Source organism: Coturnix japonica, chromosome 19 (assembly GCF_001577835.2).
Source record: "Coturnix japonica isolate 7356 chromosome 19, Coturnix japonica 2.1, whole genome shotgun sequence".
In the NCBI taxonomy this organism is placed as follows: domain Eukaryota; kingdom Metazoa; phylum Chordata; class Aves; order Galliformes; family Phasianidae; genus Coturnix; species Coturnix japonica.
In genome coordinates this window covers 4,711,766-4,739,611 of record NC_029534.1, presented here as the reverse complement: position 1 = coordinate 4,739,611, position 27,846 = coordinate 4,711,766, and the positions used below count along the sequence as shown (strand labels likewise).

The 27,846-nt window shown below is 60.6% G+C and overlaps 1 protein-coding gene across 14 annotated transcripts; it reads left to right on the top strand.

Moving 5' to 3' along the window:
- The first annotated feature begins 1,320 nt into the window (after positions 1-1,320).
- MYO18A (myosin XVIIIA) lies at positions 1,321-27,654 on the top strand. Of its 14 annotated transcripts, XM_015880878.1 has the most exons (49): positions 4,831-4,956; positions 5,590-5,657; positions 6,036-6,092; positions 6,559-7,173; positions 7,352-7,414; positions 7,617-7,694; positions 8,008-8,037; positions 8,435-8,491; positions 8,835-8,922; positions 8,989-9,098; positions 9,174-9,350; positions 9,440-9,650; positions 9,751-9,893; positions 10,333-10,433; positions 10,509-10,572; positions 10,700-10,844; positions 11,517-11,528; positions 11,957-12,130; positions 12,200-12,290; positions 12,370-12,562; positions 12,882-12,968; positions 13,740-13,881; positions 13,967-14,126; positions 14,216-14,402; positions 14,543-14,783; positions 15,181-15,290; positions 15,367-15,432; positions 15,667-15,795; positions 16,181-16,324; positions 17,082-17,171; positions 17,248-17,367; positions 17,443-17,554; positions 17,642-17,769; positions 17,854-18,008; positions 18,644-18,767; positions 18,850-19,050; positions 19,316-19,426; positions 20,087-20,191; positions 20,260-20,406; positions 20,476-20,589; positions 20,732-20,848; positions 20,922-21,005; positions 21,114-21,251; positions 21,973-22,158; positions 22,240-22,379; positions 23,128-23,172; positions 24,256-24,381; positions 25,142-26,317; positions 27,047-27,154. In XM_015880878.1, exons 2-48 carry the CDS (start codon positions 5,619-5,621, stop codon positions 26,307-26,309), a joined length of 7,125 nt encoding a protein of 2,374 aa, XP_015736364.1. In that variant the 5' UTR covers positions 4,831-4,956; positions 5,590-5,618; the 3' UTR covers positions 26,310-26,317; positions 27,047-27,154. The 14 variants fall into 14 exon arrangements, with proteins under 14 accessions (XP_015736357.1, XP_032304269.1, XP_015736360.1 ...); XM_015880880.1 differs by lacking the exon at positions 8,435-8,491; XM_015880871.2 differs by lacking the exons at positions 4,831-4,956; positions 5,590-5,657; positions 6,036-6,092; ... (1 more) ...; positions 7,352-7,414; positions 7,617-7,694 and adding an exon at positions 1,321-2,356.
- The last annotated feature ends 192 nt before the right edge of the window (positions 27,655-27,846 follow it).

The following is a 27,846-nucleotide window of genomic DNA, read 5'->3' as shown; positions in this document are numbered from 1 at the left end:
AGCGGGGTCAGGGTGATTCAGGAGCGGGCGGTGACCTCGCGTTGCATTGGGAGCACGCAGCGGTGCAGCTGCTCGGCGGTGCCGGCTCATTAGCCATGCAGCTCCTACCGCCCCGTTCCCTTCGCTGCCGAGCATACAAAGGCCGGCAGGCAGCGTGTGTGCGGGGGAGAGGAGCGGCGAGGACAAAGAGCTGCGCGATGCCTGGGCCCCCAGCGGCACCTGCATGCGGCTGTGCCACCCAGCGGCACCGAGAGAGGGGCCCGACTGTCCCTGCCCACCCTGGGGACAGCCAGCAAGTGGGTGACCCGGGATGGGTGCATGTGTGTCCCTCTCTGCCAGCACCGAGACCTCAGCGCTGTCACCGTGACCCCTTGGTGCTCAGTGCTGGGGAGCTTTGCTGCACGGTCCATTGCTGCAGATGCTGGGATGGGGCTGTGGGGCTCGTGTTGTCCCTTGCCTGCATGGCTTTGTGCCCTGCATCCTGCTGGACACATTCCACTGCAGGGAGGTGGCCCAGGGGGTGGTGATGCTTTACTGGAGCTGAGCCACAGCTTTTCCAGCATCATATGGCACAGCGTGGCACGGCACAGCATGGCATGGCGCAGCATGGCATGGCATGGCACATGTGCTCACTGGGTGCCCATAGTCCCTGCTGCCAGTGCAATAACCACTTCCCTGCTGCCCTCGGAGAGCTCTAGTGCAGGCACTTCCAGCTCAGGGAGTTTTCCTGTTGTCCTTTGTGCCGAGGTTAAGTTCCTGCGCCGTGCGGCTTCCTGCCCTGTTTATATATAGCTGTCAGCCCATCCCTCGCTGCTTTCCCACTAGGCTGGTTGGGTTTGGGATTGTTTACCCACAGCCTGAATGCACAAGGGAGGTGGGTGGGTGGTGGGTGGCAAGGCGGGGACCCTGTGGGTGCTATGCTGGGAGTTTAGGGGGGAGGCTGTGGCATGGCTTTGCCATGGGTTGGGGCCCTCCCCCGGCATGGGATGTCCAAATGAAAGAGTGACTGTTCCTGGAGGTCACGCAGCACCATGGGATGTGCTAAAATTGGGCATTTGTCAGTGCTTCAGAGTTTTACAGGTTCTTGGTTGTTAGGGAGTGCTCAGCCAAGGCTGTGTGCTGGGCTCTCTTCCCACTGTCCCCAATGTGAATGTGGCCAGATCTTCATGTCCTGTGCCGGGAGATGCACAAGGTCACGTCCTGGCTCTGGGCTTGTTCTGGGGCACACTGGGCATGGGATGGTAGCGTGGGCGTGCATTAGGGTCAGTGTTTTCCATGCACTATCTGACCACGTCTGTTTGTTGTCCCGCAGGCAGGCGGCCGTGCCACAGGCAGCAGCACCATGTTCAACCTGATGAAGAAAGACAAGGAGAAGGATGGGGCCAGGAAGGAGAAGAAAGAAAAGAAGGAAAAGAAGGAGCGGATGTCGGCAGCTGAGCTCAAGAGCCTGGAGGAGATGAGCATGCGGAGGGGCTTCTTCAACCTCAACCGTGCGTCCAAGCGGGACTCCAGGGCGCGCCTGGAGATCTCCAACCCCATCCCCATCAAGGTGGCCAGTGGCTCTGATCTGCACCTCACCGACATCGACTCCGACAGCAACCGGGGCAGCATCATCCTGGACTCAGGCCACCTGAGCACAGCCAGCTCCAGCGACGACCTCAAGGTGGATGATGGCAACTTCAAGGGCTCGGTGCTGCAGCGGGCGGCCAAGTTTGGCTCCTTGGCCAAGCAGAACTCACAGATGATCGTTAAGCGCTTCTCCTTCTCCCAGAAGAGCCGCGATGAGAGCGCATCGGAGACCTCCACCCCCTCAGAGCACTCAGCAGCCCCCTCCCCACAGGTGGAGGTGCGCGCACTGGAGGCTCAGCTCTCCAAGCAAGGCGCACCCCAAGTGCATCCCCGTACCCCTCCTGTGCCCTCCACGCTCTCCAGACCCCCAGAGCTGGTGAGCAAGAGGTTCCCTGCAGAGCTGCGCCTGCCCGCCCTGGTGCCCCCGCAGCCCCCAGCACCACGGCAGCTGGAGCTGCAGAGACGCAACACCGGCGATTTTGGCTTCTCTCTGCGCCGTACCACCATGCTGGACTGTGCACCTGATGGCCAGCTGTACCGCCGCGTCGTGCATTTCGCCGAACCCGGAGCCGGCACCAAGGATTTGGCATTGGGATTAGTGCCGGGAGATCGATTGGTGGAGATCAACGGGAAAAACGTGGAGAATAAAACGAGGGATGAGATCGTGGAGATGATCCGGCAATCTGGAGAGACGGTGCAGCTGAAGGTGCAGCCCATCCTGGAGCTGAGCGAGCTGAGCCGCTGCTGGCTGCGGGGCACAGAGGGGACGCGCCGTGCTGCATGGGATGTGAGTACTGGTGTCCTCACTGCACGTGTCTGGGTTCGCACAGGCCGTGGGAAGCAGTGGGTGCTGCGGATCTTCCCGCTGCCTCCCTCTGCAGTGCTCACCTCCCTTCCCATGGAGGAGTACAGGGAAAATTCTTTTGTTCCCCACTGGTTGAAAGGAGGGGAGTGCTGGGAGCATCTCCATGCTGTAACCCCAGGTCTCATGGGGACGGTGCAGGACAGGGAGCTGGTAGAGGGTTTGCACAGCCCAGTGTGTGCGGTCGGTGCTGTATAAATAGAAACTCAATGGCTGGGTGACCCACATCTTCCCTGTGTGCTGCCGGCTCCGTTGACCTTGCTGTGGGCATTAAACATCCTGGGACGCTGTGACCCTACAGAGCTGGACCCCACACACAGTAGGCTGTGGTGCGGAGCTGTGGGGCACCCCGTGCTGCAGCATGCCAGCTTGGTGTGGGTGCACAATTGCTGCCAGAGGGTAAAGGCTGGTGATATGCCGAAGGTAGTGAGAGCATGATGCTCAGCCTGGGATGGGGGAGGAGGAAACGCTGTGCCCTTGGAGCGTGGGCTGCAGGGAGAAGCGTGGCACACAGCCTCGCAGTGGGCACCGGCATGGAGAGCACTTGTGGGCAGCAGAGCTCTTCCCATTTAGCAGGCACCAAGCTGAGCCTGGTGCTGCAGGGTCGGTTCCTGCAGGGGGTTAAGGCATAAATTGTGGCAGAAGCAGTTCCTGGAAAGGAGCCGTCCTGCGCGCTGACCACAGATGGCTGCTTATCTGCAGGATATGCCGCGCAGCCGGGGCGGGCTCTGGGCTGCAGCCAGCGCTGTGCTCTGTGGGCTCCCAGCAGTGCCCTGTGTTTCCAGCCCTTTCTTCCAGCTCAGGGCATGGGCATCCCCCGTCCACACTGCTCCACACCAGTCTGTCCCATGTCTTCCCTGGTGGCTGCAGCTCTCTGGGGTCCTTCATCCTACAGTGAGGATAACAGGGACACACCACAGCTCTGCTGGTGCCACCCGTTGTGCCAGGGGTTGGGATGGGCACAGCCAGAGTGTCCGTATCCCAGTGAGGCCGTGCAAGGTGCTGGTGCACTCAGGGAGGCCCAGTGCTCCCCCAGGCCCAGCTAAGCTCCCTGGAATGTTTCTGGTCCTAATTTAAATAAAAATGATCCTTTTTGAAACAGGAAATTATAGACATATTTTGGGCTGTTGCTCTGGAAGCCCCTCCCCAGCTGGAGCCGGGAAGGTGCCGGGGTTTAACCCCTCCATGGAGAGGGACCCCATGGAGCCACTCTCATCCCACTGCCCACTCCCATGGTGGGGACCAGGAACAGGAGGAACTGGGTGTGATGCCTGGGGGGGCTCTGGGCAGACCCCGTTGTGCTATGGGATGCTAGCCATGCTCTGGGTGCCGGGCAGCCACTCTGGCTCAGCTCCAGGCTCCTATTTATTTATTTACCAGTGAAATTCCTCAGGCAGGGTGCAGGCATGCGCCGTCCAGCTCTGGTGGGGCAGAAATATTCCAGAAACGCACCCGATCCAGCCAGACCACAAGCATTTGTGGCCCTGCCGGCGCACCCCACGTGCCCTCACTGGCTGTGGGTATCCATGTCCAAAAGCGTTTCCTCCTTATTTCCTTGCGTCTTATCTGGAAAGCTCCTCATTTACCCTTTATTCTGCCTTTGCTATGCGGATAGTGCTGTCCCCACTGCAGAGGTCCCCGCGAGGCTCTGGGGAGGGGGCTGGTGCCGTGCCTCAGCTGTAGGGTTGGTGCATTGTAGCTGGTTTGTAGGTTCCTAAGGAGGTGGACACAGCCCATGGGCACCAGCACTGACTTCCAGGCAAAGCCATGTGCCTCTGGTCAGAGCCGTGTCCCACTGCTGGAGGGCACGGCCATGACCTGTTGGCTGATAACACCATGGCGGCTGCTGAGGACAGCATTGTCACTGCTGACATGCTCTGCTGTGCCATCCCTATCAGCATCCCTGGTGCATGACGCAGGAGAGGTGTGTGGAGAGGGTTTGGGGCAGCCATGGAATGGGGTTTTTTGCCCCATAAGTGGCTCCGACCTGCCTGTTTCCTGTAGGAGTGGTTTTGGCTCAGGGTACTTCTGATGTACAGGGTGACACCTCCTGGCATCCCCATGCCTGGTGTTTGCTGTCTCCATTGTGCATCCTGTCGTGATTTGGGGCACTTTCACTGTGCTGTGGTGCTGTGGTCAGCCGCAGCAGCTTGGTTTGGCATGAGAACAACCCTCCATGCCACCCAGTGGGGCTCAGGGCTCTCCATCCCCAGCATTACTCCTCAGGGCCACCCAATGCAGTACCATGAGGATCCTCAACACAGCACTGTATGGGCGGGCAGTGGGACGGGGCTGGACTCTTCCCGAGCAGCCTCAGGGCCCACATCACTTCCTCCAGCAGCGGGGGAGAGGCCCTGCTGCCCTCCCGTCCCCCCCCTCCGTGCGCCCTCCGCCTGCTGCGCGCGCCGCCGGGGCCCTCGCATTCCTTGGCTATTTTTAGGGTGGCCCTATCAGCCCAGCTGTCCCCGTGCTGCCGCCAGCCTCACCCACCGCCTCGCGCCGCGCTCACCCCCTGAACCCCCGTGGTAAGGTGGGGAGCTCAGGGCAGTGGGGGGGTCACTCCCTTAGTGGGGTGGGCGCAGCAGCAGGGGGCCACTTTGGGGATGGGACCATGTTGTTAGGGCTGTTTGGAAATGGTGCGTGGGGGGAGCAGAGGGTTTGGGGGCCTCTGTGCCTGGAGCGCCGTGCCCAGGAGGGTGGGAGGGGGCCCATGTGCTGAGGGGAGGGTGCTGTGATCCTGCATAGGTCAGGGTGCTCCTCCACGCTTTGGGGCAGCTCTTTGGAGCTCCCCAATGGGCAGCGCTGGGTCTGCCCTGCTGGGTGTCGGGGTGCAGTGCTGTGTTGGGGTGCAGTGCTGTATGGGGGTGGTGGGACCCCACAGGGGCTGCCCGGCTGCTGGCACAGAGTTGGGCTCAGAATAACCCCCAGCGTGTGCAGCGCGTGCGCGGGGCAGAAATATCCCTGTGCTCACCCCGGCATCTGCTTACAGCCGTGGGCTGCGGCGCGGGGCACCGCGTGCAGTGCTGGGGGGTGACCGAAGCAGCTTTATTTGCAGAATGAGTTCCCATCCCCAAGCACTCCCTATGGACAGGGCTGGCTCAGCTCGGGGTCCCCGGGTCCCCAGCTCCATCCCGCTCACCTCTGCCTCTCTCCCCCAGCCAGGGCCGCGGCTCCATGAGACATCGCCATGGCCTTCTCGTCCCGCTTTGCGTTCTGGGAGCAGAAGGGAAGTGTTGCTCGTGGTTGCTCACACCCCGCTCTGCCCCCCAGCACTCATCGCACCCATGGCAGCATGTCTAGGGCCGGAACTCGCCCAGCACTGAGGCACCCCCTAACACGACCCCTAACACATCACCAGCACTAACTCACTCTCTAACTCAACCAGGGCTGTGAGGGGGCTCTATCAGTCGCCCCACTCCCCAGCCACAGCACAGCCCTCCTGCTTTGGGGTTGCTTTAACCTTTTGCCATCCCCCCATGTCCTGTAAATTTCTGTGCTGAGGCTTTGCATCCCTCCATGCAAACTGCACAACAAGGGGCCGGGTGCTGTTCCCACAGTGTCCCTTCGAGGGCTGAAACGCGCCCCTCTCCTTTGTGACCCTCAGGTTAAGGACGAGGACAAAGCCTTAGCTGTGAAAAGACCCGGGAAGGAGGACGGGGCTGTAAGTGCTGCAGGGTGTGGGGCAGGGGGCTCAGTGCTGCTTAGGGCTTGCCCTCAGCTGGGGCAAGCCTCTGAGCAAAGCAAATCCCCCTCCCGCAGCCGCTCTGGGGCAGTGTGTGGGGTGTGGGTGCTTTTGGTGCTGGTCTCTGGTCCCTGCCATACAGAGTCTGGCAGGACGGAGGTTCAGTGCTTGCTCTGAATTAATGCAGCAGCTGCCAAAGCTGTCAGAGGGGGGTGTCTTGCAGGTTTCACCATGCACTGAAGAAAGAGTGGGCTGAGCACGATGAGGTTTTGCCTCGTACCTGCAGCTCAGGGGTTGATGGGCTCCTGGGTGCAGGGATGGGGATGTCTGCGTTGCGCCCTCAACCTTGGAGCTGTAGGGTGGGCAGGGAGGGGGCTGACCCCTTGTCCTGGTGGGCACTGCTCCGTCCGATCCCTGCTAACCCCTGCTGTCTTCGTGGCTGCAGCCAGAGAGCCCAAGCCCAAACACTGCGAAGGATGCGGCTCCTGCACCCCCAAAGCCCGACCCCCCGAAGAGCCCCGACCCACCCACAGGGAGCGCGAAGAGCCCAGAGCCGGTGCTGAACGGGGCCACCAATGGGCCCGAGGGTCCCGGGGCAGGTGGCGAGGCACAGGGGGATGATGGGCAGGGGCTGTCCCGCCGCAAAGTGGTGCGGGTGGTGCGGAAGGTGGTGCGTAAAGTCCTGCCAGGTGATGATGCTGGTGAGGTGAAGCCCTCCGAGCCCGTGCCACCCCCCAGAAAAGAGGAGGTCCCCCCTGCACCGCCCCCTCCGCCGCCCCCAGCCAAACCGTCTGGTCCTGCCAAGCCGGAGCCCAAAGATGAGATCTCAGCGGGGCTCACAACCCTCATGGCCAAGGGGAAAACCAAAGAGCACCGGGCGCGGGTCCGGCCAGGGGACAGGCGGGAGGAGAAGTCCCCTGAGCCGGCTGCAGGTGATGCAAAGCCGGCTGCATCCCCGGCTGCCAAAGCCACCCCAGAGCCTCCAGCACGGCCTTCGGGAGGGAAAGCGGAGCCTGCAAAGGCATCCGCCCCAAAACCCACCGCCCTGGAGAGGCACAAGGTAGCGCGTGTGCATACAGCATGGTACCCTAACGTGTGGCAGAGCATGGTGTGAGCTCACTCGCATGGCGTGCCGTGGTTTTGGGGTTTGCGGGGTGTGTGGTGACACGTGGGGATGTTATTTGGGGTGCACCCCGTCACACTGCCCCTTATCTCCCCATCGCGTTCACGCCGAGAAGAAGCAGCAGCCTGGCGAGAAGCGACCGACCCCAGCAAAAACCGCCCCGGGACCCCCCCAGCAGGTGTGTGAGGGCAGGGTTTGCAGTGCCACCACATGCCCTGCAGGGCTGCCCGGGGCGGTGCTGGGTGCTGTGGTGCTGTGGGTATCCCCCTGTCGGGGCGGTGTTGGTCACAGTGGGCTGTAGGGCTGAGCACGTGCTGGTGATGTCCTCTGTGCCACCAGCAAGGGCTGCAGGGCGGCTGCTAATGGTGCTCTGCCTCCAGGCTGCGCCCGGCCCCGCGCCCCGGCTGAGCCCATCGGAGGAGGCCCAGCGCCGGCTGGAGAGGATCTTCACTGCTTCTGTAATTCGGGTGGGGGGGTTGATGCTCAAGCTGTGTGGGATGGGCTTAGGGTTAGGGGTAGGGATGGGAATGTTATCCCATCCTCAACGTGCACTCGCATGGGGCTTTTGCGACCCCAGATTTGGCCACTGGCCCCAGCACTGGGTGCTGCTGGATGCAGGCAGCATGTTTGGCAATCTGCCCTGAGAGGTGCACATGGCCCTGGGAGCCACTGTGCCGTATCACCGTCCTTGTGTGCGTTGCGCGGCTCTGCTGGCTCTGCTCTGCCTCTCACCCCTCTCTTCTTTCTTTTCTCCTCTCTTGCTGCTGTCAGTTGGACCCCGCCGCCCCAGCCCCCAGCCAGGTACTGTACCCCTGTCCTCAGCAGCTCTCTGCCCCCGCCGCCCTCCCGCTGTCTTCTGTGTGCCATTGGGCCGGCATCTGCGCCCGCGCCTCGTGCTGGAGTGTAAGGCTTTCCCCACTATGGAGGAGCCAGGAAGGCACCCTGCTTTCCTGCACATCCCAGCATGCAGCACCGTCCCCAGCAGTGCACTGCCTGCACCTGCTCGGCAGCCTTGTGGCCACTGTGCACCCCCAGCTCCATGTGTCCCCAGCACCGTCCTGGCTGAGCACTGGCCCCATGCCCGGGAGCTTTGGGGTGGCTGTGCTGTGCCATGAGGCTCCATTTGCTTTCCCCATGCTGGCCACGGGGCAGCGTGTGCCTTTTCTGACCCTCACTTCCCATCTGTCGGCCCCAATAGGGACAAGCAGACGATGCTCCCTCAGCCCCCGTCGGCTCCAGCCCTACTGCAGCTCAGGTTTGTCTTTGGGGCTTGCTCTGCTAGCAGGTAGCAGTGATGTCCCCAAAGTGCCAGCCTGGCCTTTCCCACACCTGTGGGATGGCCATCAGTGTGCCGTGTCCTGTGCCCCTGCAGCATGCCGTGTCCCATGGCACACCATGTGTCCCTGCGTCCCAGCATGGGGCTACAGTTTGGGAATGGGGGTGACCATGATGAATGCACCCTGAGGTCACTGTGGTTTCATGTCTGTCCCATCCGTGGCAGAGACCTGGGGTACCAATCTCAGCCAGAGGATTCCTGGGGCTGTGGGGTGTCAGGTGGGTTTGGGGCTCCCTCCAGCCCCTTTGTCTCTGTCCCTCAGGCCAAGACAGAGGAGCAAATCGCTGCTGAGGAGGCTTGGTATGAGACTGACAAGGTGTGGCTGGTGCACAAGGATGGCTTCTCTTTGGGTGAGTCGGGGTCTGGCTGGGGCATGGGGAGCTTTGGGGACCCCTCTGAACCCCATGCCCCTGCAGGCAGCCAGCTGCGGCCGGAGGAACCCAGCGCCCTGCCCGAGGGCAAGGTGAAGGTGAAGCTGGACCACGACGGAGCAGTCCTAGAGGTGGAGGAGGATGACGTGGAGAAGGTAGGGCTGTGGGATGGGGGTTCTGTGGGGCAGTGGGGATCCCAGTTCCCCGCCTGACCCCCTCCTCACTGCCAGGCAAACCCTCCATCCTGTGAGCGCACAGAGGACCTCGCCAGCCTCCTCTACCTCAACGAGTCCAGCGTCCTGCACACGCTGCGGCAGCGCTACGGCAGCAACCTCATCCACACCTACGCCGGCCCCGCCATGGTGGTCATCAACCCGCTGAGCTCCCCCTCCATGTACTCCGAGAAGGTGACGCTGGGATGGGGGGGGAAATGTGATGTGTCACCTTGCAGAGCTGTCACTGTTTGGGGTCTGGGTGCTGAGTGCCATCCCTGCAGGTGATGCACATGTTCAAGGGGTGCCGCCGGGAGGACACGTCCCCGCACATCTACGCCGTGGCGCAGGCCGCCTACCGCAGCATGCTGATGGGCCGCCAGGACCAGGCCGTGGTGCTGCTGGGCTCCAGTGGCAGCGGCAAGACCACCAACTGCCAGCACCTCATCCAGTACCTCGCCACCATCGCCGGCAGCACTGGCAAGGTCTTCTCCGGTGAGTCCCCGTGCATGCTTTGCGCTCACAGCGCGCTGCTCTGCCGCTTCCTCACGCTGCCAGCCCCGCGCACCGCACCGCCCCGCTTGTCTTCCTGCAGCGGAGAAGTGGCAGGCGCTCTACACCGTCCTGGAGGCTTTTGGCAATAGCAGCACCAGCATGAACGGCAATGCCACGCGCTTCTCCCAGATCATCTCCCTGGATTTCGACCAGGCTGGGCAGGTGGCATCCGCCTCCATACAGGTGAGGGGCTGCACAGCCCCCTGCACTCCAGAATGGCTCCATCCCACGGGGGTTTTCTCCACGATCTCTGCAGACCTACAGCCTCACTGTGGTTGCTGCCACACTGTGCTCACATCTTTGCGTCCCAACGTGCACGGGCAGTTGGAGAGCAGAGCACAGATTAGGTTGGCTCCCTTTGCTGGCTGGATTATGCTGATATCAAGGGGTCCAGCAGCCCTTAAAATGGCAGCTCCAGTGGTATGCCACCCAGCGGCACCCGGAGGGATGCTCATGGCCCACTCAGGTCTTTGTATTAAGCAGTGTCTTCTGGCCGAGGGCACAGAGACCTCTGTGCCACCACAGGGACCCAGGGCTGTCAGCAAGGACCAGGCTGGGGCTGGGGATCTTGGTGTGAATGTGTCCCCCAGGAATGGTTCCCAATCCTACCCCCATCTCCTAGACGCTGCTGCTGGAGAAGCTGCGTGTTGCCCGGCGCCCAGCCAACGAGGCCACCTTCAATGTTTTCTACTACTTGCTGGCCTGCTCTGACAGCGCCCTGCGGTGAGTGCGGCCTTGATGGGGGCTCGGGGGGCTCCTACCTCCGTGGGGACCAACCTGGGGGTTTTCTTCCAACAGGACTGAGCTGCATTTCAACCACCTGGCGGAGAACAACGTCTTTGGCATCGTGCCCCTCGCCAAGGTCCTGTGTGCTGTTGGTCTGGGTGGGGGCTGCAGTGGGTTGGGGACATGGGGAGAGATGGGGTACCCCTGTCTGCCCAGTCAGAAAGATTGCACTGTGTGCCAATGGCTCTTTTTGCTCCTTGCAGACAGAGGAAAAACAGAAGGCCACCCAGCAGTTCAACAAGCTGCAGGCTGCCATGAAGGTGATGGGCATCTCCAGCGATGAGCAGAAAGCCTTCTGGCTGGTCCTGGGGGCCATCTACCACCTGGGGGCTGCTGGAGCCACCAAAGGTAACAAACTGCTTGGGGCCGGGATGTGTTAATTAGCTGAGCTGGGGTCTGCTGGATTTTCCAGCTGGAACCTCGGCACGTGGGCTTGACCTGACAGCTCTCCTCTCCTGCACTGAGGGCAGGAAATTTGGCTCAGGTGGGCTCAGGGGTCTTAGGTTGCCTCTGTGGCTGCTTTTCTCCCCATGGAGTCTTAAGTCACCCCTCAGGTGCTGAAAGCTTCCCTTACTGCTTGCGGGCTCACCAGAGAGTTTGGACCGAGGGATTTTGCAGCTCAGGGGGAGAAAGATGAGAAGGGAATTTGGGGAGAGCTCCATTCACGCAGTGTTTTGGAGGGGTTTGAGTGACGCTGTGCTGTCCTCAGGGTGTTTTGAGGCACTAGAGGGCAGCAGGACCCCACTGCAGCACTGCTGCAAGGATGCACGGGTGGTGTGGAAGCCTCTGCATAGGGCTGGGGGCATCCCAATATCCCAGTTATGGGCAGCATTCCTATGTGTAGCTGCTTGAGGGGTGCGCTCCAAAACCTGGTCAGGAGGAGCATCCCCAGATCCTGGTTTGGAGTTTGGCACAGGTTTGGGCATCCCCAGACTGCGTGCCCACGCTGTGCTGCGCCGTGCCGTTGTTTCTAACCTCTGTCTCTGTTTGCATGGTGCATGCTGCCCTTTTGCAATGCAGACGCCGATGAAGGTAATGTCCTGTTCTCCGTGCGCCTCCGCCTTCCCCAACCCCTGTGTCATCTCCTTCCCTCTGTCCTGTCAACATTAACCTGCTCCCACCTCCCTGCATGTGCCCATTTGTCTGTCATGCCACATCATGGTGGCCAAGTAGGGCCATGTCCCCACACCGGGGCAGCTCAGAGCTCTGTGCCATCTCTGTGGGTGGCAGCAATGGAGAGGGCTGTCTCCATGTCCCCAGCGTGGCTCTGCCTTGCAGAGGGAAAAAGCTCCTTATCCTCATCTCCTCTAATTGAGCCCCAAAATGCCACCTCAGAATGGCTTTCACATGCCACCCCGTGACCCCAACCCACCATGGGGAACCCCATGACCATTTAGGGTATAGTAGCAGAACGCCGCACATGTGACAAGCAGCACTGAGCTCCTGTTTCTCCCCTTTAGCCGGCAGGAAGCAGTTTGCACGACATGAGTGGGCTCAGAAAGCCGCCTACCTGCTGGGCTGCAGCCTGGAGGAGCTTTCCTCCTCCATCTTCAAGCACCAGCCCAAGGGCAGTCTGCAGCGCTCCACCTCCTTCCGACAGGGCCCCGAGGAGCCGGGCATGGGTGATGGTACAGGTAGGGTGCAGGTGACCCTGGGGGGCGTATGGCCAGGGATGCTCAGGGCACAGCGGTCCCCTCCTGCAGGTCCTAAGCTGTCAGCGCTGGAGTGCCTGGAGGGCATGGCTGCAGGCTTGTACTCGGAGCTCTTCACCCTGCTCATCTCCCTGCTTAATAGGTATAGAGTGGGCTTTTGAAGGGTCTGGGGGTCTGGCAGAGTTCATCCAGCCACACATCCACCCTGCTGTCCCCTGCAGGGCCCTCAAGTCAAGCCAGCACTCGGTGTGCTCGGTGACGGTGGTGGACACCCCTGGAGCCCAGAACCCCGAGGTGGCAGGGCAGAGCAGAGGGGCCACCTTCGAGGAGCTGTGCCACAACTACGCCCAGGAGCGCCTACAGCTCCTCTTCCACCAGCGCACCTTCGCCCAGGAGCTGGAGCGTTACAAGGAGGTAGCAGGGACTCCCTGGCCACCAGGACCCCCTCCTCTCCTTTTCTTTCTGCTCCATCACTGTCAAGTCCCTGTGGTTCCCCTTACTTCCCAAATCTCCTAACTGGAGATCACTCCAGACTGAGTCAAACCCAATCAGCTCTGACACTCTCTCTTCACCATGGGGTTTTCCATAGGGGCTCCCACAGTGTAGAGAAGCAGGACAGTGGGAGCCCTGGGAACCCCCTCAGCCTTGATCCAATTGAACTGAGACCCGAGCATCCCTAATGCTGGTCTGCAGTCTTGAAGACTTTAACCACTCCTCTGTCCATCCTCTCCAGGAAAACATAGAGCTCGCCCTGGCTGACACAGAGCCCACCTCCTGGGGCTCTGTAGCTGCTGTAGACCAGCCCTCCCACCAGGCACTGGTAAGCACCCACGTTTTTCATGGCCACCATCACAGCTTGTCCCAGCTTTGCTGTGGCCATTTCCATCCCCAGACCTGCTTCCATAGCGTGGATGAGGGGCTGGAGGCATTAGTGCTAGTGAGGGGAAGGAAAGGTGCTTTAAGATGCTTTCATGAAGGCTTGGCAGTGAGAGTTAGTCTGCATGTGTGCAGCAGGCCAGTGCTGCAGGGAGGATGGCAGGGGTCTCTGGTGGTCCTCAGGATGCTCCGCTTGCTCCCCAGAGTGCCTTCGTCCTTTGGGTACTTTGGTCCCCAGGGTACTTTAATCCCTGGGATACTCCAGTCCCTTGGGGTACCAGTCCTTGGGGTGCTCCGGAACCCAAAGTGCTTTAATCCCTGACGTGCTCCATTCCCAAGGTGCGCAGGTCCCTGGGGTCTCTGCTCCCTGGCATGCTCCATCCCCAAGGTGCTTTAATCCCTGGGCTGCTTTGCTCCCTGGGGTGCACCAGTCCCTAGAACACACTGGTGCTGGTTGGGGTTGAACAGCCTAAGTGGGGCTGATGGTGCTGGCCCCACACTGGCTTTTCACTTAGCTGAGTGCATTACTTTGCTCCCTGGCAAGGTTGCTGCATTGCCTATTGCCTTTCTTCACTGGGTGCACACTAAGCAGGGGTTACCTAACATGGTGCAGAATTGCTTTGCTGCTTGTGTTGCATGCAGCCCAGGTTTCCCCCCACTCTCCCCCGTCCCCTCTGGCATCCAGGTCCTGGTGTAAGTGTGGTGTCACCCACAGGTCCGCTCACTGACGCGCACTGACGAGGCACGGGGGCTGCTGTGGCTGCTGGAGGAGGAGGCCCTGCAACCAGGTGGCAGCGAGGACACCTTGCTGGAGCGGCTCTTGGCCTACTATGGCCCCCAGGAGGGGGGCAAGAAAGGTTGGGATGGGGGTCGGCACTACCTGGATGTGTTGACCAAGCCACCTGTGTTTCCCATGCCCAGCAGTGCCTTGTGTTCCTACAGGGCATGACCCGCTGCTGCCCAGCGACAAACCCCGGCACTTCTTCCTGGGCCACAGCTCAGGCACCAACTGGGTGCACTACGATGCCACGGGCTGGCTCAACCACGTCAAGCATAATCCGGCCACCCAGAACGCCTCCATGCTGCTGCAGGAGTCACAGAAGTGAGCAGGGTCCCCAGTTTGGGGGAGTGGAGAACAGGGTGGTTTGGGAGGAGGCGATTTTGGGGGTGACGGTCCCTTTGTACCCCCAGGAAGATCATCAGCAGCCTGTTTGCGGGGCGCGGCAGCTCGGCGCTGGTGCTGTCGGGCTCGGTGGCGGGGCTGGAGGGGGGCTCACAGCTGGCCCTGCGCCGGGCCACCAGCATGAGAAAAACCTTCACCACTGGGGTGGCCGCGGTCAAGAAGAAATCGCTGTGCATCCAGGTCAAGCTGCAAGTGGTGAGCAGGGGACAGCGGGCTGGGGGATCCCACCACCACGCTTTGTGCATCCTGTCACCCTGCTCTGGGTGCCCTCCATGGCACACGGGTGTGAGACCCCAACAGCACCATCCCGTATCACTGCTTTCCTGTCCCCATAGGACGCCCTCATCGATAGCATCAAGAAATCCAAGCTGCACTTTGTGCACTGCTTCCTCCCCAAAGCAGCAGGGAGCAGTGGGGACCCCCGGGGGCTGCCGTGCCGTCGGGTGAGCGGCAGTGAGCTGGAGCTGCCAGCTGAGCACTGCGAGCCTGCAGGGCTGATGCAGCTGGATGTGCCCCTGCTGCGTGCTCAGCTCCGCGGGTCCCGCCTGCTTGATGCCCTCCGCATGTACCGTCAAGGTGAGACCCCCCCCCGGCGGGTCAGACCCCCATGCGTGCTCCTCGGTGCCCCCTGGGGATCCCCTTTGGCACACGCTTCACTCTGAGCAGTGCTGCTGCCAGTGTCCTCCTCCCAGCTGTTGTCACACTGGGGACACACATGGCCTTACTTGGGTGTCTGTGCCGGTGCTGCCTGACTGCTGGCTGCTCTCCCGGGCTGTGGGTGACACACGTGTCTCTGCTCTCCCCCGAGGCTGTTTTCTCCCCAGATCTTGGCCAAAATTGTTCAACGTGGCCAAGGAAAGCCTCGTTCCACACAAGAATAAACAAAGGAAAAGGCATGGGGCTGTGCCTGGCCATCCCCCAGGTGTCCCGGCTGCCCCATAGCTGCCCCATGGCCCTGCTCTCCCCACTCCAGGCTACCCCGACCATATGGTGTTTGCTGAGTTCCGGCGGCGCTTTGACGTGCTGGCCCCACACCTCACCAAGAAGCACGGCCGCAATTACATTGTGGTGGATGAGAAGCGGGTACGCAGCCTTGAACCTGTACATCCTGCATCCCACACCCCATGTCCCACACTCTGATGCTTCTCCTTCCCCACAGGCAGTCGAGGAGCTCCTGGAATCGCTGGACCTGGAGAAGAGCAGCTATCATATGGGTCTGAGCCGGGTAGGAGCCCTGCAGGGACATCCCTGCTCTCTGTGGACGGGGCAGGGGTGGGCACATGGCACAAGGGCAGCACTGTGCACTCCCCCTACAGCATTCCTCAGGGAACAAAAGCCCCACACAGGGCCACCCACACTGGGATGAGGGCTGCAGGGCTGGGGATAAAGTCAGAGCACCCCTTTCCCATTGATGTGACACCGGAGGGATGCTGGCATCTCACTGCACTCCCCCCTCCAGGTGTTTTTCCGTGCTGGCTCACTGGCCAGGCTGGAGGAGCAGCGGGACGCGCAGACCAGCAGGAACATCACCCTGTTCCAGGCGGCGTGCAGGGGCTTCCTGGCACGGCAGCACTTCAAGAAGAGGAAGGTTTGTAGTGCTTCTCCCCTCCCCGCTCCTCCGCACACAATTTCGCCTAAAATGGGCAGCGCAGCCTTTCTGCTGCCGCCTGGCCCAGCGCCTCCCCCTCCCGCCTCCACTGAGCTGTGGGGAGTTGTGGGGCCGGCTGTGGGGCTGTGGGCTTGGTGCTGCCCCACGGTGCCGGGATGGAGCAACGGTGCCAGCTCCCACTTTATAATTAAAGACTGCGTAAAATAGGCATCGCTGCAGCACCTCGGTGCTGGAGGCAATCAGATAGATAAGCCGGGGGCAATTAGCCTGCTTGATAATGAAGGGGAGCGTGCCAGGGTGCTGAGCACCCATGCATCCCAGTCGGACGGCGATACCCCAGAGCTGACGCCGTGCCCCGGTGCAGATCCAGGATTTGGCCATTCGCTGCGTGCAGAAGAACATCAAGAAGAACAAAGGGGTGAAGGACTGGCCCTGGTGGAAGCTCTTCACCACCGTGAGGCCCCTGATCGAGGTGCAGCTCACCGAGGAGCAGATCCGTGGCAAGGACGTGGGTATCACCGCACTGTGGGGATGGGGCACGGTGGGTTTGGGGGAGGGTCGGTGTTGGGCAGAGCCCTTCAGGGAGGTGGGATGTGGGACTGTGTGTTGGATGCAGGACACTACAGTGGGTGAGATGCATGACCCCATGGTAGTTGTAGGACCCCATGGTGGATGTAGGAACCTGTAGTGGGGGGGGCACAAAATCCCATGGTAGATGCAGGACTCCATGGTGGATATGGGACCCCGTAGTGGATGAAGGACACTGTGGTGGATACAGGACCCCACCTGGGTGAGAAGCAGGGCACCCCGTGCCCCCCAGCACCAGGCTCAAATTGCTCCCTAATTTGCAAATCAGCGTGTCATTAGCATCCCAAGAGCCGGCTGTTGCAAGAGCCCAATTACAAGGCATGGAGAATGGAAATGAAACCGTGTGCCAGGAGGCGTGCACAGGGGGGAACCAGACACTGTGCCCCCGCCTGGCACAGAGCCACCGCCTGGCTCAGCTTTCACCCTGACCCACTGAGATGGTGTCAGTGCTGAGGGCTGCAGGGTCCCCTCCTGGTCCCATCCCCTCTCCTGGGGTGGGCTCACGGAACCCTCTCCTCTGGAGGCTGCCAGGCGTTTTGGTACCATTTATGGGGTTGGAGTTGTGCTGGGAAAATCCCTGCCCAGCACTTGGCAGGGGGAGCCCCCACACTGCCCGCCCCATGCAGGGGGGTGGGGGTGCTGCCAGCCCCATCCCCTCCCTCACCGCTCTGTTGCAGGAAGAGATCCAGCAGCTGAAGAGCAAACTTGAGAAGGTGGAGAAGGAGCGCAACGAGCTGCGGCTCAACAGCGACCGCCTGGAGAGCAGGGTAGGTCCCAGCCCTGGGGTGGGCTCAGCACGGTGCCGTGTCCCCCCTGCTGTTGCCACATCCCCGCTGTCCCCAGATCACGGAGCTGACATCGGAGCTGACGGACGAACGCAACACGGGCGAGTCGGCCTCGCAGCTGCTGGACGCCGAGACGGCTGAGAGGCTGCGCGCTGAGAAGGAGATGAAGGACCTGCAGGTATCCAACCGTGCTCCCACCCGCCCCCGCCGCCACCACGTGTCCTTGTGGGTGCTCACCATGTCCCCTCCCCAGGCCAAGTACGATGCTCTGAAGAAGCAGATGGAGTCCATGGAGATGGAGGTGATGGAGGCTCGGCTCATCCGTGCAGCCGAGCTCAATGGGGAGCTGGATGATGATGACTCAGGTAGTGTCCCACCAGGGACACAGCGTGGGCACAATGTGGGGTGCCCCATGCAGCATCACCCCGCTCAGCCCCCATTTCCCCTTGCAGGTGGTGAGTGGAGGCTGAAATACGAGCGGGCAGTGCGGGAGATCGACTTCACCAAGAAGCGGCTGCAGCAGGAGCTGGAGGACAAGCTGGAGGTGGAGCAGCAGGGCAAGAGGCAGCTGGAGCGCAAGGTGAGTGCTGCTCTGCACCGCGCTCCCCACCATACCCCCAAACCCACCCTGCAGCGCTGACCCCCCAACCTGCCCTGCCCACAGCTGGCAGACCTGCAGGCGGATGGTGAGGAGAGCCAGCGGGCGCTGCAGCAGCTGAAGAAGAAGTGCCAGCGGCTGGCAGCCGAGCTGCAGGACACCAAGCTGCACCTTGAGGGCCAGCAAGGCCGCAACCATGACCTGGAGAAGAAGCAGCGCAGGTGGGGTTGCGCAGCACGGCAGTGGTGTGGTGACATGGCTGTCAGAGCCTCGCAGAGTGCTTTTACCATTTTAGCTGGGCTTTGGGCACCCCACCAGCTCCCACTTGGCTGAGGTGCTTCACACAGGGAGCGCTGCCTTCGCCCTGCTTTGGGCACAGGGGTGTCTGGGGGGGGGCACCCCTTACCCGTGCAGGGGGACCCTTGTGCCGTGCCGCATGGCTCCGCTCTCTCCCCATCCCCTCTCCCAGCCCCAAAGTTTGCTAACGTTATTAAGCAGCAGGGACGCTTTCATCTCATTATGGTAATGATCGCGCACACAAATACAGCGAGAGAATCCAATCTAATTAATTTCAATTTCCGCGGATTGGAGTCTGTGCTAATGCAGCTGTTTATTACCCGGCGCAAAGAAAAATGGGGATTAGCCGCCGGGATGCGTAAGGCAGGTCACCGAGCCGGGGCGATTTTCCAAGCCCTGGAGGCAGCGATTTCCCTGCAAACCCCTCTGATCCCATCCTGAGAGGCTGAGCTGCAGACACACAGCCCTGATGGCTGCGCCGGGATGGGATGGGGAGCTGATGCCGGAGGGGGATGGTGGAGATGGGGGTCCCTGAGCGTGCTGTGCTGTTGCTGTGTAGGTTTGATGGAGAGCTGTCGCAGGCACACGAGGAGGCACAGAGGGAGAGGCTGCAGCGGGAGAAGCTGAGCCGTGAGAAGGATGTGCTGGTGGCTGAGGTGTTCGGCCTCAAGCAGCTGCTGGAGGTGAGTGGTTCCCCATCCAGCACCACTCCACTCGCCATGGCACACTCCAGTGTCTCACCATTATGTCCCCATCCCAATGCAGGACAAAGATGCAGACATTGCTGGGCTGACGCAGCGGGCGGAGGCGCTGGAGGCAGAGCTGCAGGACATCTCCTGCCAGGAATCCAAGGATGAGGCGTCTCTTGCCAAGGTGAAGAAGCAGCTGCGCGACCTGGAGGCCAAGGCAAAGGACCAGGAGGAGGAGCTGGATGAGCAGGCCGGCACCATCCAGATGCTGGAGCAGGTAGGGCGGGCGGGGAGGGTTTCTGGGCGGGGTGGTTTCGCACAGAGCTCTCATTACTGGGGAGGGCCCGCGGAGGCGGCCGCCCTCACTGTGCTGTCAGGCCTGGTTCCCAGAACCCTGGTGCCATGGCACGGCACGTTGCAGCAGGGCGGGTGGCACGGGCAGACTCAGAGCAGGGGGTCCTCAGGGTGAGCGGGGCAGCCGGCTGCAGTGTCCCTGTGCCCCCCACATTCCCTGGGCTCTGATGGACCCCCCCTTTTTTCAGGCCAAGCTGCGCCTTGAGATGGAGATGGAGCGGCTCAGGCAGACCCATGCCAAGGAGGTGGAGAGCCGCGACGAGGAGGTGGAGGAGATCCGGCAGTCATGCCAGAAGAAGGTAGGCCTTGTCCATTGCTGCACTATGGGGGCCAGGAGACATCCCGGGAGATGCCGGGGCTGTGGTCACGCAGCGCTCGGATCCCACACGCCCGCTGCCCAGCTCCAGCAGCCCGGCAGGTCCAACCGGTCCCGGGCATCGTGTGCACATTGCACAAATGGGAGTCACCGCGTCTGGCCCGGCAGGTCATCGGCGTCCCCAGGGCACGTGGTGGCACACGCAGGATGCCGGCACCATGGCCCCAGCTGGGCTCACCCAGGGTCATGTTAAGCTGGACATGAGTTGTGTTCTGCTTTACTGGGTGTGGTGATGATGGATCTGCGACTCGACTTGATGATCTTTGTGATCTTGTTGAGCCATAATGATCCTATGATTCCTATAAAAGAGGGAATATTTAGATTGGCTGCAGGGAGAAACTTCTTTACGCGAATGTTGGTGAGGCTGCAGCACAGGCACTGCCCAGAGCCACGGGTGCCCCATCCCTGCAGGTGCCCAAGGCCACAATGGGGCAGTGGCCAACCCCATGGGTGGGAATCCTCTGAGTGGGTTCCTCTGAGATCCCCCCCAATCCCACTGCTCTGTGATTTTATGGTTCTAGATTCTGTGACTTTATAGTTCTGTGGTTTCTGTGATTCTATGACTTGATAATTCTTGCTGCAGCTGAAGCAGATGGAGATGCAGCTGGAGGAGGAGTATGAAGACAAACAGAAGGTGTTGAGAGAAAAGCGGGAGCTGGAGAGCAAACTGTCTGCAGTCAGTGATCAGGTAGGGCACAGTGCAACCTGCAGGGGGGTTGCCAAGGCACAGAGCATGGCACAGAGCCCCTGCTGCAGGCCAACCAGAGGGACTTCGAGACAGAGAAGCGCCTACGCCGTGACCTGAAGAGGACGAAAGCACTGCTGGCCGATGCACAGATCATGCTGGACCACCTGAAGAACAACGCGCCCAGCAAGAGGGAGATCGCCCAGCTCAAGAACCAGGTGTGTGGCCCCGAGGGGCTGGGGGTGTCCCATTACCCCCTGGCTGGGTGCTGAGCTGTGTTTCTGCAGCTCGAGGAGTCTGAGTTCACCTGCGCAGCCGCTGTCAAAGCCCGCAAGTCCATGGAGGTGGAGATCGAAGACCTCCACCTGCAGATTGATGACCTCTCCAAAGCCAAAGCAGCGGTAGGGCATTTCGGGGCTTTTCCCACTCAGAGGGGGACTTGTCCATTGGGAGACCCCTGCTCATGCTGTGTTCCCTTCCCAGGGGGCTCAGCTGGGCAGGGTGGGGTTCAGAGGTGCAGTGGGAGATGTTCTTTCCCCCCAGCTGGAAGAGCAGCTGAGCCGGCTGCAGCGGGAGAAGAATGAGGTGCAGAGCCGCCTGGAGGAAGACCAGGAGGACATGAATGAGCTGATGAAGAAGCACAAAGCAGCAGTGGCCCAGGTGAGGATGAACACCCACACCCCTTAACACCACTCCCCTGCCAGCCCCGCTAACAGCCCAGCTCGTCTCTCAGGCATCCCGTGACCTGGCACAGATGAACGACCTCCAGGCACAGCTGGAAGAGGTCAGCAAGGAGAAGCAGGAGCTGCAGGAGAAGGTGAGGAGCCAAGCTGGGGTGGGGGCACCCCAGCATCCTGGGTGCTGTCCCCAGAGCAGGGCAGGGTGGGGAGAGCAGGATTCTGGTTCTGATGCTGCCTACCCACAGCTGCAAGGGCTGCAGAGCCAGCTGGAGTTCCTGGAGCAGTCCATGGTGGACAAGTCACTGGTGAGCAGGCAGGAGGCCAAGATCCGTGAACTGGAGACCAGGCTGGAGTTTGAGAGGACACAAGTCAAGCGCCTGGAGGTGGGCACTGCCATCTCCCTTACGGACCCATCCCCCATCCCCACAGAGGTGTCACGGTGCGGTGACCACCACCATCCCTGGGCCCCCCACACCGCACAGTTCCGCTCCCGTGGGTGCTGATAACCGTAATCCACCACCCAGCCTGGCAAAGTGCTGCTATTTCCCCGCATTGACTTAGTGAAATTATAGACTCTCCCAACCCCGCTAAACGCAGCCTGCTTTATATTCTGCCTTTGCAGCTCTCTGCCGGGGGAACTGAGCAGCTTAGCTCTCCTCTTAATATTTTCCTAGCTGTTATTTCCCTCCCCGCTCTCTCTGCCGGGGCCATAAATATGCAGCGGCTGGCTCGGCGGCTGGCGGAGAATGGAAGCTATTTTTTCCTTACATTACATGCTGTAATTACTTCACACAAAGTTAAATCTATTTTTCCAATTCACCAAAGCTCCTGCAATTGTTCTACCCCTTCCCTGGCCCCAGGGGGGTGGTTTCTTATTCCCCCCCACCCCCCCACCTCTTTCCTGTCCCCTCATGTAAATTCATGGGGCTGGGATCCATCCTGGCATGAGGACCACAGTAGGTGGGTGTTTCTGCCAGGTGGGGGGGTTCACAGGAGGGCAGAGCTCTGGATGGGTGGTTGGGTGAATGCGTGGATGCAAACATGGATGGACACATGGGTGCGTGGATGGATGGAGCATAGGGAGAACACTTTGGTGCTCTGCAGAGCCTGGCCACACGGCTGAAGGAGAACATGGAGAAGCTGACAGAGGAGCGGGACCAGCGAGCAGCTGCTGAGAACAGGGAGAAGGAGCAGAACAAGAGGCTGCAGCGACAGCTCCGTGATGTCAAGGAGGAGATGGGAGAGCTGGCCAAGAAGGAGGCAGAGGCCAGCCGCAAGAAGCATGAGCTGGTGAGGGTGTCACTGCTGAGTCCCCACAAATTACGATCCCCCTTCCCCGCAGCCCAGGCTCACCCCATTCTGTCCCCGCAGGAGATGGACCTGGAGAGTCTGGAAGCTGCCAACCAGAGCCTGCAGTCAGACCTGAAGCTGGCCTTCAAGCGCATTGGGGACCTGCAGGCTGCCATCGAGGATGAGATGGAGAGTGACAGCAATGAGGATCTCATCAACAGGTGAGTGTGCCCAGAGCTGACTCCTGCATGGGGCACATCACCTGGGCTCACTGCTTCTCCTCACCACTTCTGAAACACCAAGGGGGCCCTTGGTTTTGCCCAGTCCTAGCAAGATGCTGTCCATCCATCTGTCCATCCATCTATCCATCACTGCACCCATGCATCCATCATTGCACCATGCATCTTTCATTGTACCGTGCATCCATCCTTCCACCCATCCACGCATCCACCCATCCATCCTTGCACCTAGTGATCAATCGGTACATCCATTCATCCACCCATCCATTCATGTATCCATCCTTGCACCACCCATGCATTCATTCATCACCCATCCACTCTTCCTCACACCCATGCACCCACCCATCCATCCACCCTTGCACCCACGTGTCCACCCATCTGTGCATTGTGCACCTGCCCACCCCTCCCTCCACCCGCAGCCTGGTGCAGCTTCACCTGCTGGCACATCCCCAGCCACAAATCCTGAGGACATCTGAGGGACCCCAAGGATCAGGGGCAATGTGGGGTCTCAGGGCGCTGGAAACCAGCCCAGCCCTGCAGATGGACTCAGAGCAGCCAAACCTTCCCCTTCCACATCTCATCCCATCTCGTCCCCTTTGATTTGTTCCCCATTTATCGCCCTACCCAAGTTGGTTCCCTTTTTTCTTCTTTTTTTTTTTTTTTCCTTTTTTAAATTTTAATTTCATTTGATTTCATTCTGTTATGTTTCTCCCCACCCACCCCCTCCCAGTTTGCAGGACATGGTGGCAAAGTATCAGAAAAGAAAGAGTAAACTGTGAGGACCTCCTCTTTCCTTCTCCCCCATCCCCTAACCCTGCTCACCCCCCTGGGGCCGGGGCCCCTGCATGCTGCTGGCCCAGTTTCGCATGAGCTAACAGCACCCGAGAGTTTGTTTTATGGGGCTTTGGGGGTTTTTCTTTGGGGAGGTGGGGGAGAGGGTGGTTATTTTATTGCATTTATCTTTAAAGCCTGGATATATTGCAGGGGAGGGAGATGTGCGTGATGGAGCACAGCTCATTGCTTTGAATGTAACAAGGAGGATTCATACATACATAGGAGCAGTAACAGCCCATCCCAGCATGGGCTGAGCCTATTGCCGTGCAGATGGAGTGGCCCTTTAGGATGACAATCCCCAGCCCGTCCCCAGCAGCGGCTGTTTAGGATGTGGGAGCCTGGAGGGGTCAGGGGGGGACGCGATGCTTCGATTTCTGATCAGCGCCGCGATCTCCCTAATGAGAGCAGCGCGCAGTCGGGTATTAGCAGAGATTTACACCGGGATGCTCTCAACGTGGAGAAATGGATTTTGCAATGCAGACGGCACCTTGGCGCTAAAGGCAATCAATATGGTTACCAGCGGCCGTTATAAATTAGATGTTTTAAGGCAGATAGGGCTTTTTTTATGTCTGCTCATAAATCAGGGGCTCTCTGTCATGGTGGGGCTGTAAATCTGTCCGTGCGCCCGCCGTGCCGGAGTCGTTTCTGTTCTGCCTGCTAAACTCCTGTTTACCCAGGGACATCAACATAGCTCTTCCTCGCGGTAATTCTGCACTTGACGCAGCCTATAAAATGAACCCACTTATTTCCTCTCTCTGAGCTCGGCATCCCCAGTGTTTCTGGAGCTGTGCCCTGTGTGGTTTTCCACTTCGTGGTTGATTTTCTGGCCATATGGCTATGCACAGCCAGGGCTGCACTGAGCCCAGTGGCCCTGCATCCTCCTGGGGGTGGTTTTGGGGCTGTGGTGTCACAGAGCATGCGGTGCCCTGAGATGGAGTGGGGCAGAAGAACAGGGATGAGTGGCACGATGTCACACATCCCTGCACCACATCCCTGGTGCTCATCACTGTCTTTCTCCCACCAGCGACGGTGACTCAGATGTGGACTCGGAGCTGGAGGACCGTGTGGATGGGGTGAAGTCATGGCTGTCCAAGAACAAAGGCTCCTCCAAAGCGCTCTCAGATGATGGCAGCCTGAAGGGCAGCAGCAGGTGGGTGCAGGTCTGGCTGCTGGCAGCACGGCGAGGGCTGGGTTTTGCACATGATGTCAGGGGAAGGGTGAATCTGGTGTGCAGCTCAGCCTCCACTGGGGACACACGTACCCGAGTGCTGGCACATCCCCAGTTCCACACACACTTCGGGATATCCCTGACCCCCCAGCATCCTAACTCTGCATGCAGCCTCCCCAAATGGGTAGCAGTGATGGACTCCATCCTTTCTCATTGGCAGCTCTACCACATCCCTCCATCATACCTCCATCCCCAATTCACCATCCCAGTGCCGTAGCCCTCCTGGGGACCACACGGCCCCGCTCGTGTCCCACAGCCATCGGGGAGAGCTCTCTCCTGATGAGCACAGATTGCTTTCATCCAAACCCAATTTCCTGGCAGGGATTCAGGCTTCCCGGGGGGCTCTCCCGCCTTCTACCGAGCAAGGGGAAAGATCTGAGCTGTTTTCTCTTAATTGGTTTAATTTATTCAGCGGTGCAGATGTAAAACATTTTGTTATTGGAGATAATTCCACTTTTCTGAAGTCGGGAATCAAACGCAGCGGCTGCAGGTAGCTGACAGTGAGATAAATTGAACTGAGCACTTTAAAGGAGAATCAAAGTGACGGGGTGGAACAATACCCTCATTTGCATGGAGCTGTTTTTCGCTGACGCAGATAATTCCGCCATGTGCCCATGGCACGTTCCCTGCACTCACTCCTTTCTCTCCCTCCCACCCCGGTGTGCGCCGTGCCCCCACCCAGGTCAGCCCCCACGGATGTCCCCGAGGGCGAAGAGCGCCCGGTGTCGGTGTTGAGCAGCCTGAGCTATAGGAAGCGGCCGAGCCTGAAGGACTCCATAGGCGGCCGTGGGGACGAGCAGACGCTGTTCAGTGCTCTGAGTGAGAGGGCGGCCTCCCCGGAGCGCACTGCCCGCCGGGCACGGGGCACAGAGCACGAGGACCGGGCGGCCGTCATCGCCCGCGCCTTCGCCGACGCCAGTGGCCGCGCTCAGCAGGGGCTGGGCAAGCGTTGGTCGCTGTCGGCTGGTGATGGGGAGAAGGGCTCCGTTGCCTCCGCGCCGGTGAGCAGAGCCTCGTCAGCCTCATGGCGTGCACCAGAGGATGGAGATGAAGGGGATGAGGGATGCTCGGTGCTGAGCTTCGCCCTCTCCAGCCCTGGCAGCCTGCGGAGCCGGCGCAGCGGTGCCGACGGTCGCCCCGATTCGCGGCTCTCACTCACCCGCAGCCTCCTGGATGAGGCGGATGATTCATCCCACGGGCAGCCCCTGCTGGGCCGCAGCTTCTCCGTGCCCCCTCGACCCCGCAGCGCCGCCTCCGAGGATGGTCCCCCTGGGGACGCCCGCCCGGTGGGGCACCGCTCCTACCTCGACCCCGACCTGGAGGCTGCCATCCAGGAGGTGCTGAGCTATCGCTCACCACGCGCTGGCGGCCTCTCCAGCCCTGATTCCGGGGATGACGGGCGCAGTGTGCGCAGTGTGCGCAGTGCAGCCCCGCTGGGTGCTGCTGACCGCCCCGGCAGCCTCCGTCGCTCAGCGTCTGCCCTCGAGGTGTCACGTCCATCCCGGCGCACCAGCCGGCGCCGCAGCAGCTCTTCCTCAGAGTCATCATCCTCGGAGGAAGAGGAGGAGCGCAAAAGGAAAAGCAACAAGAAGAAATCAAAAAAATCCAAAAAGAAATCCAAAAAGAAGAAGAAGAAGTCCTCCTCTGAGTCAGGCTCTGATTCCTCCTCCGATTCCTCCTCCGGTTCCACTGTCTCCTACCGGAGCACCTCCAGTGTGAAAAAGGGCCCCCGGGCAGCGGGGGGAGAGGAGCCGGTGCGCCCCGACCGGGCCAAGAAGGAGGAGAAGCGGCGCAAGAAGCAGGTGGACAGCCTGATGATGAAGTACCTGTACCGGCCTGAGAGCGACTGAGGCAGGAGGTGGGAGCGGTGTGTGCCTGCAGCATGACCCTGTGTGTGCCACTAACCTTAACCACGGCCGGACACCGCTCCGAGCATCCCTGCTGCGGCCGCATGGTGCTGGGAACGCTGCTCCGACCTTGTGCCGTGGGGCTGGACTCCAAGAAGTGCTAATCCTGTCCTGGAGTGGCTGCATGGATCTGTGATGGAAATTTGGGGTGGGCAGATGGGGGCTGTGGCTCCAGGAGGAGCATGTGGTACTAACAGCACCCGCTGCAGGGTGCGGATGTGGGATGATGTGGGTGAGTAGATGGGGTCAGATGGTTATCAGTGGTTACTCCAGTCGTGAGCCCTGTCCGTATGGGAATGGGGATGTTATCAGCTCACTGGCATCCTGGCAGTAAGTGGTTCAGTCACTTCCTGTGGCTTCTGTAGGAAAAGGGCTGGAGAAGGAAAAATCCCTTGGGAATGCTGTTGGATCACCGTCCCAGCCCCTGGCCAGGCTGTCACCTTGCTGGGCACTGTCTCGGGGCTGGGACACATCTCCATCCAGGACAGTTGGTGCAGCTGTGACTAATTGCCCATCTGAGCCTAAACCGAATGTTGTTTGGGACTGCCAGCACCCAGTGCTGCTCCCTCAGCCCATCAGGAGGGCCACGGCCCCATTTCTCACATACAATCCAAGGACACAACGCAGCCTCGATGCGTCAGGACAGCAGTTCAGCACCCAACTCTTCTTTCTCCCCACAGCCCCCCGAGCTGCCGGAAACCCTTCTCCTACGACCGATGGGACGAGGAGCTGGATGCCACAGAAAGCACGGAGCGCTCATCCCACAGCCCCACCAGTGATGGCGAGACGGAGAGCCGCGCCGCCGAGACCCCCGCGTAGCCCCGCCGCCCTTCCCATGGCCCCGACACACTGAGCTCCTTGGGACCCCCCAGGCAGCCACTGTTTCTTTTTTGCACGGTAAAGAGAGGGGGAGGGACACACTGCCATCCCCATCCTTCATGCAAGGGGGGCAGTCCACCCCTCCCACCCCATCTGTCTTTGGCGGCTCCATCGGTTCCTCCTCAGTGCCTGCTGTCTCCTTATTTTATAACTTAAAATACCCCCCCACCCGGACACCCCACCTCCATGCTCCTCATCCCCATTTAGTTGAGCCAAAGACGTCTCTGGCCAGGCCTTGGGGCCAGCCACCCCACAGCCGCTAAGGGGACGTGGGGACAGGGTCCCCCATGGGCCATCGCCTCCCCCATTGCCCCCCACCCCACCGGTTGTTTTGCACTACAGCTGTGCAGCCCTTCCTACCCCACTCCTTCTCATCCGAAAATAAAGAATCGTCATTTCTGGCTGGTGACGCCTGCTCTGCATGCCCCATTTTGGGGTGGGGGGGAGGAATTGATTTTGGGGATGGGTTTTTTGTGGTGTGCAGGGCCCCAGCGAGGATATGGGGTGCACGGAGCGATGAACCCAGTGTCATCCCCATTCCCATAGTGGGGTTCTGGCTGCTGCCTGGTGCTGGCACCATGGGGGCCCTTTGCAGCCCCCA